The sequence below is a fragment of the Cynocephalus volans genome, chromosome 5 (genome assembly GCF_027409185.1).
Source record: "Cynocephalus volans isolate mCynVol1 chromosome 5, mCynVol1.pri, whole genome shotgun sequence".
Lineage (NCBI taxonomy): Eukaryota > Metazoa > Chordata > Mammalia > Dermoptera > Cynocephalidae > Cynocephalus > Cynocephalus volans.
The window spans coordinates 39,829,595-39,849,539 of NC_084464.1; the positions used below are offsets into that span (position 1 = coordinate 39,829,595).

The 19,945-nt window shown below is 35.7% G+C and overlaps 2 protein-coding genes across 2 annotated transcripts in view; both read right to left on the reverse strand.

Moving 5' to 3' along the window:
• Positions 1-19,945, reverse strand: part of LOC134377893 (zinc finger protein 184) — a 944,311-nt gene that overhangs the window by 650,904 nt on the left and 273,462 nt on the right. The window lies entirely within an intron of this gene.
• Positions 6,242-7,195, reverse strand: LOC134377912 (putative olfactory receptor 2B8). Its single transcript, XM_063096723.1, has one exon. It carries the CDS (start codon positions 7,178-7,180, stop codon positions 6,242-6,244), a length of 939 nt encoding a protein of 312 aa, XP_062952793.1. The 5' UTR covers positions 7,181-7,195.

Here is a 19,945-nt window from a genome sequence, read left to right on the forward strand (position 1 = left end):
CTGAGGGCAGCCCCCTCTGCCTGGCAGGAGGCAAGAAGCACAGCATACCTGGGTTCCTAGTCAGGACACAACGGCAGCCCCCTCTGTGGGAAGCTGGCAAGAAACAGAGCATACCCACGGTCCTAGGCATGAGCCAAGACTCCATCCTCCACCCACAAGCAGGCAAGGAGCACTCCAAAAACATGACTTCTGCACAGGTGGCCCACCACAGCCACCACAACAGCATGGCTGCTGCAAAAGCAATTCAAAGCCCCAACAGTAGCCATGACCACTGTGCAGGCAGCCCACCAGACACTTGACTTCATTGACATAGAGAGTCACTAGCAGAGACCAGAAAAAGAAGAGGACATCACTCTCCTCAAAGCCCACTCCAGAGTGACAGAAACAACTACTCTACCAGATGACCAGACATCAAAGTAGAGATACTAGAAATATGAAAACCCAAGAAAATATGACACCACCAAAAGAATACACTAATTCTCAAATACCAGACCCTATAGAGTAGGAAACCCTTGAAATGACTGAAAAGGAATTCCAAGCAACAATCTAAAGCAAACTCACTGCGATACAATAAGACTCAGTTAGACAACATAATGAAATGAGAAAAAAATCCAGAATATGAAGGAGAAAATTTACAAAGAGATTACTACCTTATAAAGAATGTAGCAGAACTCGTGGAACTGAAAGATTAACTCAACAGAATAAAAAACAAAACCAAGATCTTAAGCAGAAAGCTAGAACAAGCATAAGAAAGAATTTCTGATCTTGAAGACAGTTTTTTCAAAATAACCGAGGCAGACAAAAAATAAGAAAAAGTAATTTTAAAAATTGAAGAAAATCTAAGAGAGCTAGCAGACAACCTTAAACACACCCTTCAACTCATAGTGTTCCAGAAGGGAGGAGAAAGGAAAAGGCATGGAAAACCTGTTCAATGAAATAATAATGGAAAACTTCCCAGGTATAGGAAGAGATATGGACCTTCAGATCCAGGAGGCTCAAAGATCCATAAACAGATTCAACCCCAAAAGATCCTCTCCACAACACATTACAGTCAAACTGGCAAAGCTCAAAGACAAATAGAGAATCTTAAATGAAGCAAGAGAAAAGCATCAAGTCACCTACAAGGGAGCCCCTATGAGACTAACAGCAGACTTCTCAATAGAAACTCTACAGGCCAGAATAATATAGAATGATATATACAAAATACTAAAAGAAGTAAACTACCAGCCAAGAGTATTATACCCAGCAAGTCTACCCTTCAGAAACAAGGGAGAAATAGTGCATTCTCCAGACAAACAAAAACTGTGCCCACCACATGACCATCCCTGCCAGAAATCCTCAAGGGAGTCCTGCATCTGGAATCTGAAAAATGATAATCACTAAGAGTAATACACAAGAAAGAACAAAACCCACTGGCAGAACAACAATGCATACAAGAAAGAGAAAGAAACTAAAACTTACCCCCACAAAAAACCACAATGACAATGAAGCAACATAATGACAATGAAAAAAAGGAAACAAACTCTCGTTCTGTTTGGAAGATGATAGGAAAACAATTCATTTTTCTAAAACTAGTAAGTAAAAGGAAAGAGTCAAGCATTTTTACTATCTTTCCTATATGAACTGTTCCTTAGGGTGACCATAAATAGCTGAGGAGGAACACTTCTGTCTACTGAAGTATCCCAGCTAATAAATAAAGAGGGAATAATTAGAATATGTACTTTGCAAACCTCTGTTAAAATAATGGATCTAGCAAATGATCATCAATGATAGCTAAAGTCACAGAGAGACAATCAGACACAATGGGCCTCCTCCAGTAAGAACATACACCTCTGAAGCCAAATCTAACCTGAGTGAGACCAAGCCTCAGGATCTAGCAGCCAATCATCAGGAAATTTAGGGGACTGTGGAACATGTTAAATGACACTACTGGGACGGAGCTAGGAAATCCAGACCTTGGGAAACTCTATGGGGTAAAGGGGAACTATTAGATGAAGGGAGGACCTATAGGTTAAAAGAAACTTAAGAGACAGCTGATATAGCAACCAATATAACAAGCAGAACCTGTTTGGATCCTGATGTAAACAAATCAGTTGTAGGGAAGAAAGAGGGATGGGGAGAGAATTGGAGAAATTTAAACATATTTAATGTTTGATTACATTAAGGAATTATTATTTTTAAAATGCGAAAAAAAAAATGTTTTAGGTATTTGGCACCTTACTAGCTATAGTTGTGTTCAAACTCTCTGTTTTTTCTTAATTCAGTCTCGGTAGGAGGCATGTTTCTAGGAATTTATTCATTCCATCTAAATGATCTAATTTGTTGACCAACAATTATTCATAGTATTCTCTTATAACCCTTTTGATTTCTGTAAATTTGGTTATAATGACCCCACTTTCATTTCTGATGTTAGTTATTTGAGTCTTCTCCCTTTTTTCTTTGTCCATCTAGGTAAAGGTTTATCAATTTTGTGGATCCCGTCAAAGTACCAACTTTTGGTTTTCATTGATTTTCTCTATTTTTTTTTCTATTTTCTATTTCTTTTATCTATGCTCTGATTTTTATTATTTGCTTCCTTTGCTAGGTCTGGGCTTAGTTTGCTCTTCATTTTCTAGTTTCTTCGGGTGCAAAGGTGATTGTTGACTGGAGATCTTTTGTTTTTTACTAATGTACACATTTACATTAAATAAATTTCCCTTTTAACAAAAATAAATAAAATAAAATGGCAGGGAATGCACAGAGACCATTAAAAAAAGTTTTCTAAGCACCTTTTATTGAACAGACTGTTCTTTTGCCAATAAATACTTTTGGAGCCTTTATTAAAAATCAGTTGGCTGTGGGGGAAAAAAAAAAAAAAGGAGCACAGTGTCCAGCCTCTAAGGCAATCTCAGAGACCCACCCCCTGATCCCTTTGATTTAAGAGTCATTCATCGTCTCCTTTCAGCATTTAAACATATCCCACCTTTTCAGCAAACCACATTCCCAAGACATTTCCAGACATGGTGATTCCCAGAATCTGCCAGACCAGGTTCTAAAACGTGCTACGATGCTCTACTAAAAAGGAGAAAGAAAGCTCTCAGTTGTGCAATATACAAGCATCAGGTCAGAAGTCACCTGCAAAAGAAAGGGTGAACAGGGGTCTGTAATCTGTTCCTCCCTCCTCAGTGAGCATGGCCAGAGCAGAACTTTGGCAAACAGTAGCTGCTGAAATTTACTGACTAGAAGATAAATGAGGGTCTTACAGGGGTTGCTATATACTGATTACAGATCTAGGAATATTTTTAGCAGGATGGATATGGTCTGTGTAGAGTATTCATTATAAATAAACCTATAAAATACAGACTGCGGTTGTGCTAAAGAATAAAAGTCCGTCCTAAAGCTAGAAAAGGGCTACATGGGTATGGACATATAAACCTTTTCGGTACTGGCTTTGTGCCATATAAGTTAGCACCCCACGCTTCAAATAAAAATGCATGTCATTGTAGGAAGGAAAACACAGGAAGGAAGCTGTGTCTGACTGCGGACCTCATAGATATTGCATGTGCTGTTGCTGCTGTTTTGTAGCCTTTGATAATGGTTAGAAAACCTTGTGCTGGTTAAAAATTATGTTTCGTGTGGATATGACTAACATTTTGGGTCTCTGCAGTCACTCATCACCTGAGCCACTGGTGTGCACTCTGTGCTCCTCAGAAAGCTAAAGGACTGAAAGAATCCATGAATTGTTCTGGGGCATAATTATAGTGCTGAACTCCAAACGCTAACATCAGATGAGGTAGAATAATTTAACCAACCCCTGGGTATAATCACTCCAGCCATTTCACAGTTGATGAGAATTCAAAAGGAAACAAATCCTAACACTTTTTTGGTGGCAATTCACACAACCCTGTAGACTGTTATAGACAAGTCCAAAAGAGCATGGGGTGGCAGAGTTCCTAAATCCCATTTGAAAAATGTCACAGAATAATACTGAACTTATTGGGTTTGTTTCGTTTTGTCCTGTTTTTATTGCAGCATGGGGCTCAGAAATCTCTATAATCTGTAACTTACTCCCAAATGATATAAACATCCAAATGCCATTCAAATGTTTACTTAAAATAAATGTGTTTAGTAACTCTACTTTTCTGTGTCCTTAAGAGCAGAGAAGTAGTTGCTCAGCAAGAACAATAGTCTCTGAGATTTTATAAGACTTTGAAGTTTTCTGTAACAAAAGAAGTTCATTTGAAGAATTTTTTTAGTGACTATTTGGGTATAACTATCAGGGTCTTGATAAAAAATAATAGTAAAAAATTTAGCACTACTGGGATAAACAACATTCCAAAACTGTTTGTATACTGATACACAACCAGTATCATTATTATGTCAGAATATACAGTTTCCCAAGTGTTGATTTCCTATGTAAATATTATAATGCTAGAAATATAGATAGAATCTTGACCGTACTGAACTTGGGTTTTATGTTTTGTTTGCTTTTCATTTTTGTTTTCTGGTTTTGTTTTGTTTTTTTAATTGTAGCGTGGGAGCCAGAGATCTCCTCTATACTCTATAATTTATTCCCAAGTTATAGAAACAACTAAATCCATTCAAATGTTTACTTAAAGGAAATAAATCTGTATAGTGGCCATGCTTCTGTGTGTCCTTAAGAACAGAGTAGTTGCTCTTAATTTGCCCTAGCTGTCATTTTCACCTTGCCAAATGCTATCAAGGTTGAAAGATCACTTGTCATTAGCATGACCAGCTGAGGGGGCTCAAGGCCTAGGAGTATGTAGGCTAGCGTGGCAGGGTAGGGAAATCAATGATAATTGTTACGAATATGTCTCCGCTCAGAGACACAAATCTATTTGTCTGCACTGTTCTACATATCAGTAAAACATACCAAAAATTATAAACATTTCTCTGATGACGGCATTGTCAAAACTCTAAGAAAAATACACTGTTCATGACATTAAATATATACAAAAACCAGGATCAATATCTTAAAACAAATTTACACTGCACACTGAGTTTGAACAGGGGTCTTAGGGCTAGAGTATAAGGCTCAATTTATTTGAGATGTTTATATTTATTAGTCATAATTAAGAATCTTATGACAGTTATTTCATAGTGAGATGACTATTTACGCTACAAATTGCAAAGCTTAAGCACATAGAGATTTTTTAAGAATTAATATGTACTTTAATTATTCTTTAAATTTCCTCCTGGTGAATCTAAGTAAACTTCTACCCATCATGGGGTTTCCTGGGAATAAGGGGATATTTCCTGTATTTTTATAATATGTTACTGAATTCAAATTATATGGGGCCCTTGCCAGATGTGAGATGTAGACACCCTTACCAATTGATGCCTAAATCAAAGAATTTGTAAAATGATGTGAAGAGAGTAATCTAAACATATTTTATCCTTAGAAACGTTTGCTGCATTACTGTAGGTGAAATATGTAGATTAGAAATAGGACTTGGGTCATGTACTGGTCAGATATGATAATGTCCTAAAAAGTCATCTTTAAAAAGGAAGGTGACTCACAAACTTGTGACCAATTCCTCACACCTCACACTGGTGCTTCTCTTGCTATGTACAAAATTATACAAAAGAACTACCTGCTGATATTATCAGCCAATGTCTGCTACCATCATGCCCTTCATCCAGTGATTCCTGTGGACAGCCTTCTCTGAAATAAATGCTACAAAACTTGCTGCCACACTAGCGAGGTCATGGTTGGGCCTAATCTCTGAATGGTTTTATCAGGATTGACATCAGCAAGTTTTTCTTTGAGTTTAAAGTTTGTTTTTCCACAGTTGCCCCACCTATTTCCTACAGCAATGACAGCAATGATCAAAATGCAAAAATAACTCTAGCAAATTCTAGAAAATACTAAATGTTAATATTCTTTAGTATGTTTCAGTAGTTTCATAATATTATAGCTGCACCTTTATGGTTTGAACTTAAATATCTTTTTTTAGTACAGATGAAATAATGTCCCCTAATCAGGGTAAAAATAAGAAAAACCTGTGAAGCATTTTAAAAATCATAATAATGCAGATGCTCCAGGGATACTGAATCAGGATCTCTGGAGGTTGGATTGAATTCACGACCTTAGAGTTTGATTACTCACTTTCCTGAGAGAATAAAGTAAGGAAATTTCCTTGAGAGTTACAGGGGAAGTTTTGGATGACACATGGAGAACACATACATCTTGAGGGCTCTGGCAATAAAAATCCTTCCATCGACAGTCTTCCTGTCCCAGTCATCTGGAGCCATAATCTTTCCAAAGCACTTTCTTAATTGCTTCTTTCACATCCTTGTTCCGCAGTGTATATATGAGGGGGTTGATCATGGGTGTAATGATGGTGTAGAAGAGAGATACAAATTTGCCCTGATCCTGGGAGTAGTTACTGCTGGGCTGGAGATAAGCATAGATGGCAGTGCCATAGAACAGGGAGACCACTGTGAGGTGGGATCCACATGTCTCAAATGCTTTTCTCTGCCCTGCCGCCGACTTCATTCTTAAGACTGCCCTGACAATCCGACTGTAGGAGAACATGATTAATGTGACAGGGATAAGAAGAATGAGGACACCAACAAAGAAGAGCTCAGATTCATTCCTAGTGGTGTCAACACAGGCAAGCTTGAGCAATGGAGGGACCTCACAAAGAAAGTGGTCTAATTTATTTCTTCCACAAAGCGGTAAAAGGAAAATGAGCACCGTCTGCAATAAGGAGTTGGCAAAACCAATGACCCATGAAGCAGAAGCCATCAGGGCACAGAGACGGGGGTGCATGATTACTGTGTAGTGGAGGGGCCGGCAAACAGCTGCATAGCGGTCAAATGCCATAACTCCTAAGAGAACACATTCTGTAGATCCCAAGCCTAGAGAGATGTACAGCTGAACTACACAACCACCATAAGAGATGGATTTGTCTGCTCCCCCGAGATTAACCAGGAGCTGTGGAACAATGCTGGTAGTGTAACACAGGTCCAGAAAGCTTAGGATAGAGAGGAAAAAGTACATAGGGGTGTGAAGATGTGGATTCAGGTGGGACAATACAATGATGGTTGTGTTCCCCAGCAATGTGAAAACATAGAAGATCAAAAGAACCACAAAGAGGATTAGCTCCAGTTGTGGCCTGTCAGAGAAACCCAGTAGGATAAATCCAGCGAAAGAACTGTCGTTTTTCTGGTCCATCCTTTGTTAGCACATATTTCCTATTGAGAACAAGCATTTAGTAAATTGTAAAACCTATCTTCAAAAAAAAAGGTGAACTCTATCATTTGTACAAGACATGGCCACAGAATTTCATAAACTATTTTAATCGATGATGTACTCACAGAGACCAACATATCTTATACCAATTTTGTTCACATTGTTATAAAAAGTAATATCATCGATATTTAATGTAAGAAAAATCAAATAATGAACCTTGTGCCTGCATCAGTCATGGATATATAAGGTCTGTTTCAGATTGAGTTTAATATGATTTAAAGTGCTGCAAGAAGATATGTACATTTTAGAAAAAACAAGGATGAGGGAAAAACAGGGAGACAGATCAGAAAGAATGAGAGAGAGGCAGAGACAAAGGAAGAGAAGTTATTTGAAACTACGTATATATGTATATATAATAATTCTACACAATTGACTTTGCACATACATGCAATAGAACATAATAAAACATATTCTCTAGAACTCATTTAGATATAGTCATTTATGACCTACAATGTACTTATACAAAGGATTAAACTGCATTCACAATATCACTAATAGTGCTGCATATACATATTTTGACAGAATTGCCTCTCTATTCTACGTAATATACTTGTAAAAGCTATCCTGGTTTTTCTGTATGGTAGTAAAACAACTAAATGCTGAATCAGACAGAGCCTAAAATTCATTGAATTCACCATTCAATTACAGTGCTTAACTCTTGCCCCCAAGATGCCAAAATTATCATACCAATTTAACAAGAACACTGAAAATTCACTGGCTATGCAGTCAGCTGGAATCAGAACTGTAAAATTCAGTGGCTGACACTTTCCTTTTCCCTGTGTTGATTTCTTTTATCATCATCTGTGTTGATTTTTAGAGTGAGTGGAATTCCTGAAAGAGGTGGGATTATTCACTATCAACATTTTAATTAAGATAAACATCTTTAAAAGTTATCCAATTTTGTAATCTATGTACAAAGTGTAATGCATTACATCAATCTCAGCAATAAAATAATTAAGTACATAAACACAGAGAAATAAAGAACAATACATTGTCAAAGTAATGACAGGTAAAAGAGATATAATGTAAAACTAAAAGTAATAGAATAAAAGGTATACAGAAAAGGATATTTTGGTTTTATAAGAGTCTAAGAACATCCACTTACATTAGGCTTATTTTATATATATACCTTTCTGGGAGCTATCTTTAAGAATTTGTCATACTACATCAAACACATTGCTAGCTCTAAGGTCATTTGATTATTATTTTCATCCAGCTATTTAGCACTGTGTAAGCACAGTCCCCCACCACTCTAAACAGCATCAGAGAACAAGGAATTCAGTTCCATCACATTCAAATAGTTAGACATACAGTAAATCCTTAATTCTTTTAAGACTTCTTAAAATATGAATTAGGTTTGGGTGTAGACCCATTGGTGTGTGACGGAAACTCATATAAAATAGGTATAAGATAATTACTAATAAAATCTGAATAAGGGAAAAGAAAAGGTCAGATGAAAGAAGAGGTAGTAATAGAGAGGCTACCAGGAAATGTTTCTCTATCACTGACACATATGTCCTCCTTATCCCATAATTTTTGCAAGAAAAATAAACCATGAAAAAATCATGTCTTAAAACGTAAAAGCACACACAATAGAAATTTAATACATCCTAAATGAGAAGGATTAGTTTAACTGATCTAATCTCACTCTCAATCCCAAAACAACAATGCGGAGGAATACTATTTTACGTATTTGGCAAAAACCAGCAATATTGAATTAATTTTTAAAATTTCACATTTGAAGTTTGAAAAATTTAAAACATGTTCAAAAGTTGAAGGCTGAATTTACATGTTACTTACAGTTAATAACACTATCTGGTATTGTTGAGTGTTTCATAGGTTCTAAATCATTTACATATGTAATCCCAACTGAAAAACGTGAAATTTATTACCACTTCTTTTTACATATGAAGAAATAGGTTAAAGTGCTTAAATAGCTTGTGACATTGCTAAACCCAAACACAAACCCAGGTCCCTTTGACATCAATGTCCATGCTTTTAACCACCACACTACTTTATCTTCAATCAAAAGAGTATATTAAAATTCAGCAGAAGCCATCACACGTGACATAGCAGATGTAATATTTCACAGTATTTCACACTGCCGTTAAATTCTTATGAGAATGTGATTAGTTATAGCCCACCAAATATCTATACACAAAATTGTCATAATAGAATTAATTATAGAAATATTAGAAACAATGTAAATGTCCAATGGCAGGAGACGTTGCCTTGACTCACACTTGCTCAGAAGAGCAAATAAAAACAAACCATGGTTCAGTCTCATGGACACATACACAAATATAAATCAATTGCTGGTAAATTTTTAAAATTAACCTAATAAAAGAAGCATTCATCAAAATATAGGATGGCAAAAATAAAATGCTAACTCATTCAAGGAAAAACACAATATAAAAATGCACCATTATAATAAAATAACGATATATCTTAACATTATCATATCAATAAGCACCAAGAAGGCATTTGATAAAAGATAAACAGTTGGTGAGATGATGTTGTACAAACCACTTACTGCTTTACAGGATAACATACATTGATAAAAAAGACTGCTGAATGCTACCTATATAAAAAGTATAAAAATGAATACGATTTTAGGTTGAAAAATAAAATAATATCAGGCAAAGGAGATGCCCACTAGAACAGAACAGAGAATGTGATCGTCTCCATATGTTGCAATTGCTTCCAATACCACTCCAGAAAACACAGTAGGAGGTAATTAGGACACTGATGTCATATTCTATCTTCTAACTTTTAAAAAATTTCCTCTTTACAAATCAGGAAATTATTATCCTTTAGAAACATTAGATATGGGAAAGATCTAGCTGCAAGACAGATTATCCCATTGATTCTCAAGTGTGTCCTGCTGACCTGTGTCACTTTGTTTCCTTCCTCCTTTCCCACTCAGCATCCATCCCTCCCAAAGCTGTTGGCACCTCCACAAAAGGCAGTCTCCCAAGAGAAGGAATATTTTTTTACCTAAGGTTAAATGAGGTATTTCATTTCATTTCATTTCCTTCCTTCCTCATTGAAAAAATTGTGGAATTTGACTGGAAATCATCTATGTTTAGATAAGCATGAATTGACCTAATGCAGTAAGAAAGATTTTGATTCACATTAGACAAATTATGTAAATAATAATAAATGGAAATACTAGACACAGATATTCAGTTTGAAAACCACACATCATAAAGGCATAAGATCCCAACATAACGTCTATATTTAAGATATTCAAAGTTAAACAGCATTCACTGACATATTAAACATGCCAATTCTGCCCTGTACAGTTTCTAAATTAAACCTAAAAAGGTGCTGGCAAATTTTCTATAGCCTCCCTCAATCAATATTGCTTTAATAATGCTTCTGTCTCATAGGTCTGAGCTGAACTCATTTATATTAGGACTGGCCCCTGATGGCAATGGAGTATGAGTAGCAAATTGATCTGTCACTGTATTGGAAATGACAGATTAAAGGTGAACATAGAGAACAAATCTTATGTAATTTCTAAGAATAAAGAGACAAAGGGGAAGAACAGAAACATATAGTCTAATACTTTTACACACACACATATGCTATTATTCTGTTACTGAAAGGCATATTTTATTACAGCTAAATATGCCAGCATTTAAGTTATTTTCTATAAGTACATACTGAGGTATAATGAATGTACTGCAATAGGATGAAATGTCTAGGAATCAACAAATGAATTTAGGTCTTATATTTGGTGAATTTCTATGGTCTGTTCCTTTTGCCAATCGACATCTATGCAAACCAATTCAGCTTTTTGTTTCAAGAAAAATTGCACCTAAAAATAAACTAACCTGCCAATTCCTAAAGCAACACAGTGTCCTAAGCTGATTTCTAAGTTGCTATCTTTCATAAAGTACTAGGGATTGGAACTTAGATATGTCCAATCAGGAAGAAAGTTGTGGCTGAGTACAGCTGGTTAATAATATCGGCATTGGATTACCTAGAAATATCTTTTAAGCAAGAGGATGCTTTCTCAAGACAACTTCAAACTCATATTACTTCCCCAATACAATGACCTAGTTATATGAGAGATCCTTAGGGGCAATAGGAGTAGTGTGGTATGAACCTGTCCTGTGACTGGGTTGGCACAGAGAGAGAACCAAGCCTGTTTACCTGGCTGAAGTCTCTAGGGAATGTATGTCCTATATTGTTAATTAGCTGATGGCACTGAGCTGTCCAGAGATGACAATCCTCGGGGAAAATGAATATCAAGGAGAATGTCAGAGAATATCTAATCTGTCTCTTTTATGATTTCATATATTGACAGAAGACAGTTAATTTCTTAGACTTTCCCAGTGACCTTAGCTCTCATCTTTGAACAACTTAGATATTTTACAAAACAACAGAGATTTTTTTATCACAATTGCAAAAAAAAATTTATATGTAAATATATATTTTAAAATGGGAATTCCTTGTTACCTAATTTTAAATGTAAATATGCATACATTTTTACTTAATTTCATTCATAACCAACTTATAAGGAATCACAGAGTAATATTTAGGCACATTTTAGTCTTTAAGATGAATGTTATAGATGGCAACCACCACATTTATTGCTAATCTTCTAATGTGGCTAAGAAAAATAAAAAACATAAATCCTCTATAATATTGTTCAGGTTATATCCAAAGGTTTTAATAATTTACTCAAACAATAAATAGTAAAAATATTTCATTTTTAGCAAAACATGATTTTTTTGAATTGAACTTGTATTTGCTTTTAAGTTCCAAATGATTTTGAGTTCATCAGGATAGTTATAAGTAACCACCACCACCCCCCCAAAAAAGGAAGAAATTTGATGGGTGTTCTGTCTGCTGAAGTTAAGTTTGAGAATCAGTTCACTTATTTTCAAAACAATTTATCTTTATTCGACCATACAGGCCAAACGCAGGCATAAATAACACGGCAAATGACTTTGGAAAGCTCTAGACCTAAATGTCAAATGCAGCTTAAAAAAAATCCCTTTTCCAGACCTAAACATATTTTGTTTCAGCGCAATAGAAGATTGCTAAATAGCAATATGAACTAGCTCCAGAGAAAGCCATTTAGGATCAAAGCACCTCCACTTTTATTACTTACAAAGCATAGGGAGTTTCCATGATTAACTTCCATTCTACATCCAGGTGCTTCCTATATATCTGTTAATTCTAGATTTATTTATAGTAGCCTAGACAGATAAACTATCTCCTGCTAAAAATATTCTTAGATTAGAACTTATCAGTTATCTTCAATGAAACTATACAAAAATAATATAAATGATTCTTCTTTTAAATGAATGAATAAAAGTGATAAAATCATATTTGGAATGGTAATATTAAGCAAAAAAAGGAAAATCATTAGAGATTTATAAGAAATCAGATAGATGGACTAAAAGGAATACAAGTTGGGGAACAACCACCAGTGATCTTAAGGAAAAGAAACGTCAATGAAAAAGGAAAGAATAGGAAAGCTTTCCCACCAGCTTCCAGGATACCATCCTCTCTGAAGAGCTAGACACGGTGAGGATAGCCATTTATCTGAACGATCTAAGTTGCCATCACCTCAGTAAATTATTGAATAGCCTATTTCTGGTCTCTGAATTCTTCCCAGCTCCCCAATTCTCTTCCTCACCACATGTCCTTTATCTAAGTAGGAGGAAAAGTCTAAACTTCATAAGTGAAATACCCCTACCTCTGTGCTGTTGCCCTGCCTTTCGATTTCTGTGGTTACCACCAAATAAATGGATGAAGGGCCAAACGGGGAAGATGAAAAGGGAAAGGTTCAGAGGCAAAGGGAAAGATAAAGGAGACATATCTAGAAGAACAAAGAACAGAAGCTGAGACAGTAGATATTAGAGTTTAATAAAGAACAAAGATATACACTAAAAGGGAAAACAGGGGAAATGATAAGGAAAAAATAAAATAAAATGATGGGTAAGAGAATTCTCATAAGCTCAAAAAGATCAGAACAGGTAGAAGTAATTTCCAGTGAGGTAAAATATAGTGTCAGATTATAAGGCAAGCATGTTTAATTATTGTATACTGAAAAATAATTCACTTTTTGGAAGAGAGTTTCATATACATGGTCAATAGGTGGGCCATATTGGACATATACATCTACGTTTCCATCAAAAATCAATGTAACAAAAATCTGGTCACTTTCTGTTCAATACAACATCCATCCACTCACCCTTCTCTTATATAAGATGTAACTCTGGAGATTCTCATTTAGGCAGAGTTTTCATAGACTGAGCTGGACACTCCCTTGCTCCTGTGAGGTTCTTGGAGACTCCTCCCAAACTATTTTGTCTTTGGACATTTAATGAAACCTAAAGATAATTAGGTGTAGTTAGTCTTACAGCGAAATGACTATGAGCACTATGTCTGAAACATGTGGAAAGATCCCGTAAGTCACATGCTACATTTCCATCATCCACTCCCAACACATGCACACACACACGTGCATACATAACACATTTGCAAAAGGAAGCTTCTAAAATTTGGTTTACTATGTCTTATTTGATTATTTGACCAATGAATGACTCTGTGTTTAGGTTCCTGAATATCCCAAAAAAACCTTAAAACAGTTTGAACCAATTTCTATTTTAACATATTAAAATTTTTTAACTGTAGCCATTTGGAGACCAATTCTATAATTCTTGTGTAATTAAATTATGAAAATTAATGACATCTCTTAAATTGAAAATTATAAACATAAAACTTGCAGTCACACTGAGGAAATCTTTCAATGTACAGCAAGCTGACTAAAACATTAAGAGATGTTGATTGCCACATTTTGCTAATTATTAATCTCTTCCTAGTAAGTGAGAGTGGGGACTTACTACAAGCAACAAAAAAAGGTATTCCATAGATCTAAGGAAAGAGCATAATTTTGGAGTCCGCATATCTAGACTCACTTCTTGGCTCCATCATTTAGAAGCTGTGTCACTTCAAGCAAGAATATAACCTCCCTGTTCCAGAGTATGCTCAACTGTAAAAATAAGAATAACATTGTCCCTCAGTGTTGTGTTAAATAAATAAGATAAAGAATGTGAAAATGCATTATAAATTGTAAAACATTATGTAAATGCAAAGAACAACTATCATTTCTAGTTAAAGTCACACCTTTTCTTCAATGTGTTTTCCCAGATCCCCTTCCATGTTGGCATGCTATTGGCCACTCCCTCCCTGAATGCTCTTTAAGGTGTTGGCAGGGCTGTGCTCTCTCTGCAGTTCTAGGGGATACTCTGTTTTATGCCTTTCTTTTAGTTTCTGGTACTGCCAGCTGTCCTTGCTGTTCCTTGGCTTGTAGACACATCATTCCAGTCTATGCCTTTGTTGACATATGGTGTTCTCCCTGTGTGTCTGTGGCTCTGTTTCTTCTTAGAAGAATCAGTCATACTGGATAAGGACTCACCTTAACCAAGTGTGACCTTACCTTAACTTGATTATATCTGCAAAGATCCTATTTCCAAAAAAGCTCACATTCATAGGTACCGGGAGGTAAGACTTCAACATATCTTTTGGAGAGACATAATGCAAACTGTTAATAGAAGAGCTTCTTCTTGGCTTCTCCATTTTTTACACAGGGATCAACTGATCTCTCAGTCACCAAGAATGGAATCCTTAATGATACTGTAGATTCCTTTCCCTTGGTAACTCCCCTATAGTTAGTTCTCATATGCTGTCCTGTTTTACATAGCCTTTAATTGCATATTCTGTCTCTTAATCTGATTTTAAACCCAAATTTAAAGTCAGAATTCATGGTGTGAGAAACAGTTTCCCAAGCATTTGCTCTTTGACTACAGGAAAGTCCCCTACTCCCTCTGGACTGATTCTTCATCCATAAAAGGAGGAGATTTGCTAAAGGATCTCTTAAGAGTCTTTTCAACTCAAAAAGTTGTAACTTCTATGAAACATACTTAATTATTCCCCACCTGCAATGTTGAAGTATGTATGTAGTCAGTGTAATTAAGGACAAAATGAGTGCCAGAAATCAAACCAACAACACCTCATTAAAAGGAACAGACAAATTGAACAAGTCAATGTTGCTTTTATTTTTATCCCTTTTATCCCCACTCCTTCCATCCTCACACCATGCTAAACCATGTCACAGATCAATCTGTGGAAAACATTGTTTTTCATGGGTCACTCACTCCCTTGCATGTAGATGAACAACATTCCCCATTGCCTAAGACAGGGATCAGCAAACTGCAATCCACTGGAACATGCCACACTGATGAGTTTATGTATTTTCTATGGGTGCTTTCACACTACCATGGCATGACTGAGGAGTTTCAACAGGACCATATGGCCCACAAAGCCTAAGATATTTACTATCTGGTCCTTTACAGAAAGTTTGTTGACTCCTGGACTATAAATGAAGTCCAAAATCTAAGCCTGACTTGCTGGGCCTTTCACAATATGTCTCTTAAGCTTTCTTCCTACATGAATCCTCCACCTCCAGCAAAGCGTACCCTATGCTCAAACTTTTCTTTTGCTTGGAAAGCTCTCTCCACTCTTCTCCATCTAGGCAAAGGTTCACATCCTTCAAGGTTCAGCTCAAGTCCTACCATTATTTGAAATGCTACAGTACTTTGGTCTCAGGAAGAACAAGATAATAAGAGTTAATCAGGAACTTGGTAAACTAACCACTCTTCCTTTGGAGTCACAGCTGCCTGGGAACAAGATGGCATCCAGCTTGTGGGGGCCAGATAACACCCGCATTGCAAGGATGAATGAAAGAATTACAGACTGGATAAAAGAATTACAGTAACATCCCTGAGATACAGAAAGCCCAGAACCTGTGAAATTTTGCATAGCAGCTTTCTGATGGAACTAACCTCCCCGTTTTGCTTCCCACACTCTTCCCTTTGAAAACCCTTGCTAAGACAGTTTACAGCCAAACTATCTTCCAGGTTACACTTCCTGCTAATAAATCTTTCAACCTTGCATCAACATCAAACTCTCGAGTCCTTTATTCTGAGTGAAGGAGCAGCCATTCTTGGTTGCTAGTTTCACAACCACTGACAACAAATCTCTCAGAGATGCTAGAAGATGGCTCATCAAATTGCCTAAAGCACCAGCACAAGATCTTCTGTCCAGAAAAGCTTTCCTTCAAATTAAATTCATATTCCCAGGTATTTTCTTCATTTATCTTTACTATTATAAGTACCTCTTGTTTGGATAAAAATGGTGATCCAGTGTTACTGTGCTTCGTGATTCTAAAACCATTTACAAAATGGTTCATGGAATATGGAATCTAGGTTTCTAGGAGATTCTTTTATGTACTGTTGTTGAGGGACATTCCTAAGGCATGAAATACCATTATCAATATCAAAAAAAAAATCACAAAAATTGCTACTGAATTTAAAAGTAACTTAAGGTTACTTACTATAAATTGAATGTAGCTATAAAAAACAAAGGTGGGTAAGATGAGAGGAAAAATAAAGTTAGGAAAAACAACAATCAGCTCTCTCTCATAAAAGGGTACCTGTTACCCAAGCATAATAAAAAACTACTCTAGATAGTCCAATAAGTGTAAGAAAGGTAAAAGACTGACAGAATAAACTGGAATCCTGAACTGATATAAAGCTCAGCAAGAGTTTAAAAAAATACAAGAGGGCTGGCTGGTTAGCTCAGTTGGTTAGAGTGTAGCCTTAGAGCACCAAGATCACGGGTTTGGATTCTCATATGAGCCAGCTGCTTAAAAAAATAAAAATAACAAGGAAAAAAGGAACACAATTAATATTTGATAAATTGAACGAGAACTTGAAAAGGGAAAAAATAATACCGTGGCAATCAATAAGCAGTAACAGCAACCACAAGTCAACCTTACTAGATTACAAATGTACACAGAAAAAAACATGAGTTTTTGAATAGACCTGATTCCAGGACTTTGTTTACATGGTAAACTATGATTGTTACCAGCAAAAACAACCAGAACAGTGCTGTACTCAGAAGATCTGAACTGGGCAAGTGGAAGAAGATGAAGAGGGAAGGTAATTTAATCAAGAAATGAAGGCTTTCATTAGGGACAAAATTAATATTTGTATATATGAAATAAAATTGTTTTGCATAATAGAAATATGTTTTTAAATATAAAAAGTAACATAAAAATAGGAACACAGATATCTAAGAAACACATATCTAAAAGCTTAGTTGATACCTAATTTAACTGTCATATGGTCCAGAATCATGGTCTTTATGATATCTAAATGTACTAAACTTTTTTGTTCTTGTTGTCTGCTAGAACAGCATTAGGCATTGTGAGGGATGTGAATGTAATCTCTTTGGCAAAGAATCTCTAAAGTAGAATTACTCAGTCAATGGATTTAAATTATTCCAAAGTTTTTGTTGCAGGAGAAATGCAATTACATGATCCAGAATACCAACAGGTGGTATTTTCACTGAGAAATCTAAAAAAACATTAATACTGGACTAGCATTTTGAACCAAATATCACTCAGAGAAATGGAGGCTTCTATACGCCCTTATTTTACTTCCCCACCTCCACCCTTGAATATAATATGCTGAGACTTCTTGGGATTATTCACCTTTTTCGTTTGCAGGAACTTAGACAACAACAAGTGCCCACCAGCCCCAGGGCTGCTTTTACCCTCTTCAGGCACATCTTGGCCAGACGTGGCCTTGCTAATGTATGGAGGTAAGTATTAGGGTATACAGTAAGAGAGCCTTTTAATTCCTGTTAGTGATCATCTCCAAAAGGGCAGAGTATGTGCTTTGAAAAATAACAGCTAAAAACCTTGGAAATTGTATATAAAACAAACATAAGAATACTCTGAAAGGTGGAGAGAAAAAGCCAGAGTGGCTAGAGATCTCAGGATCAAAGGAACAACACTGTGGTGATTTCCATGTTTTCTTTTTGACTCTTATATGACTGGATTGGAGAAGCCAGAATCCTGGAAATGCCAATGGGCACAGACTAAAAAAAGCACCAAGAAAGACTTCCTCTCTCTAGACAAAAGACCAGGAAAGGAACAGTCTAGAAAAGCAAAAACTGTTAGACAGTAACCACTCCAGGTTTTAACTAGGAAAATCTCACTTTGAATTTAAAAAGACAATCAATAGACACCAATGTCAAGATGCACAGTTGTTAGGCAAGCATTATTTGAAAAGATAATCATCTGATAAGGATTTTAAAGCAATTCTCATTAAAAAAAAAAATGCTTCAACAAGCCATTACAAACATGCTTGAAAGAAATGAAAAAACAGAAAGTTGCAGAAAAGAAATAAAAAATACATAAAGAACCAAATAGAAATTTTAGAATTAAAAAATATAACAACCCAAAATAAAAAATAAAACCTCAATAAATAGAATCAACAGAAGAATGAAGGGAACAGGAAAGAATCAGTGAACTCGAAAATAGAACAATAGAAATCACACAACCCAAACAACAGAGAAAAAATACATTGGGAAAAAAAATGAAAAGAGCCTAAGGGACCTGTGGAACTATAACAAAAAAACCTAACATTCATAGCATCAGAGTCCCAGAGGAAAAGAGAAAGAAGGCAGTCATGAAAAATTATTTGAAAGAACAACAGCTTAAAATTTCCCAAATTTGGCAAAAGATATAAATCTAGATCCAAGAAGCTGACAGAAACCCAACAGAAATCCATACCAGATATATCAGACTCAAACTTATAAAACTAAAGACAAAGTATTGAAAGCAGCAAGACAGAAATGACAACTTACCTATAAATGAAAAAACAATTCAAATGATGACAGATTTCTCATCAGAAGCCATGGAGACAAGTAGTAAATGATATGACATTTTTAAAGTGCTGAAAGATAGGAATTGTCAGCTTAGAAGTCTACATTCAACAAAAATATCCTTAAGGCGAAAATCAAAACAATGGAGATGTGTAAAAGAGACATAAGACATTTAGATATGAAATATAAAACTTTTAGAAGAAAACACAGAGAAAAATCTTCAAGACCTAGAGCTTGGAGAAGAATTCTTAGACACACCAAAAACATGATCCATAAAAAACAATAATAATAATAATAATAATAATTAGCATTCATCAAAATAAAAAAGCTTTTGCTCTGTGAAAAATAAGCTGCAAACTAGGAGAAAATATCTGCAAGCCATCTCTCTGAGAAAAGACTCAGATTATATAAAGATCTAGAAAACATAAAGAACTCTCGAAACTCAATAATCAGGCAAACAACCCAATTAAGGATCAGCAAAGGGCTGGCTGGTTAGCTCACTTGGTTAGAGCTGGTGCTGATAACACCAAGGTTAAGGGTTTGGATCCCCATATTGACCAGCTGCCAAAGATAGACAAAATATTTGAGCATCACAACATCTTGGATGTATCTCAAGAGTATTTTGCTGAATGGAAAAAACTAATCTCAATAGGTCACACACTGTATGATTCCATTTATATAGTATTCTCAAAATTACAAAATTATAGAGATAAAGAACAAATTAGTAGTTGCCAGGGTTTAGGGATGGTGTGCGAGAGGGGAGAGAGTGGGTGTGATTGTAAAGGGGCATCACAAGAGAGATATGTGTGGTGTGAAATAGTTGTATATCTTGATTCCAGTGGTGGTTACAGGAACCTACACATGACAAAATGATATAGAATTATATGCACACATTTTACCAATGTCATTTTCCTGGTTTTGATATTGTAC

Bases quoted from the DNA above. Each gene is read 5' to 3' on its own strand.
- LOC134377912 (XM_063096723.1), bottom strand. From the start codon at position 7,180: ATGGACCAGAAAAACGACAGTTCTTTCGCTGGATTTATCCTACTGGGT.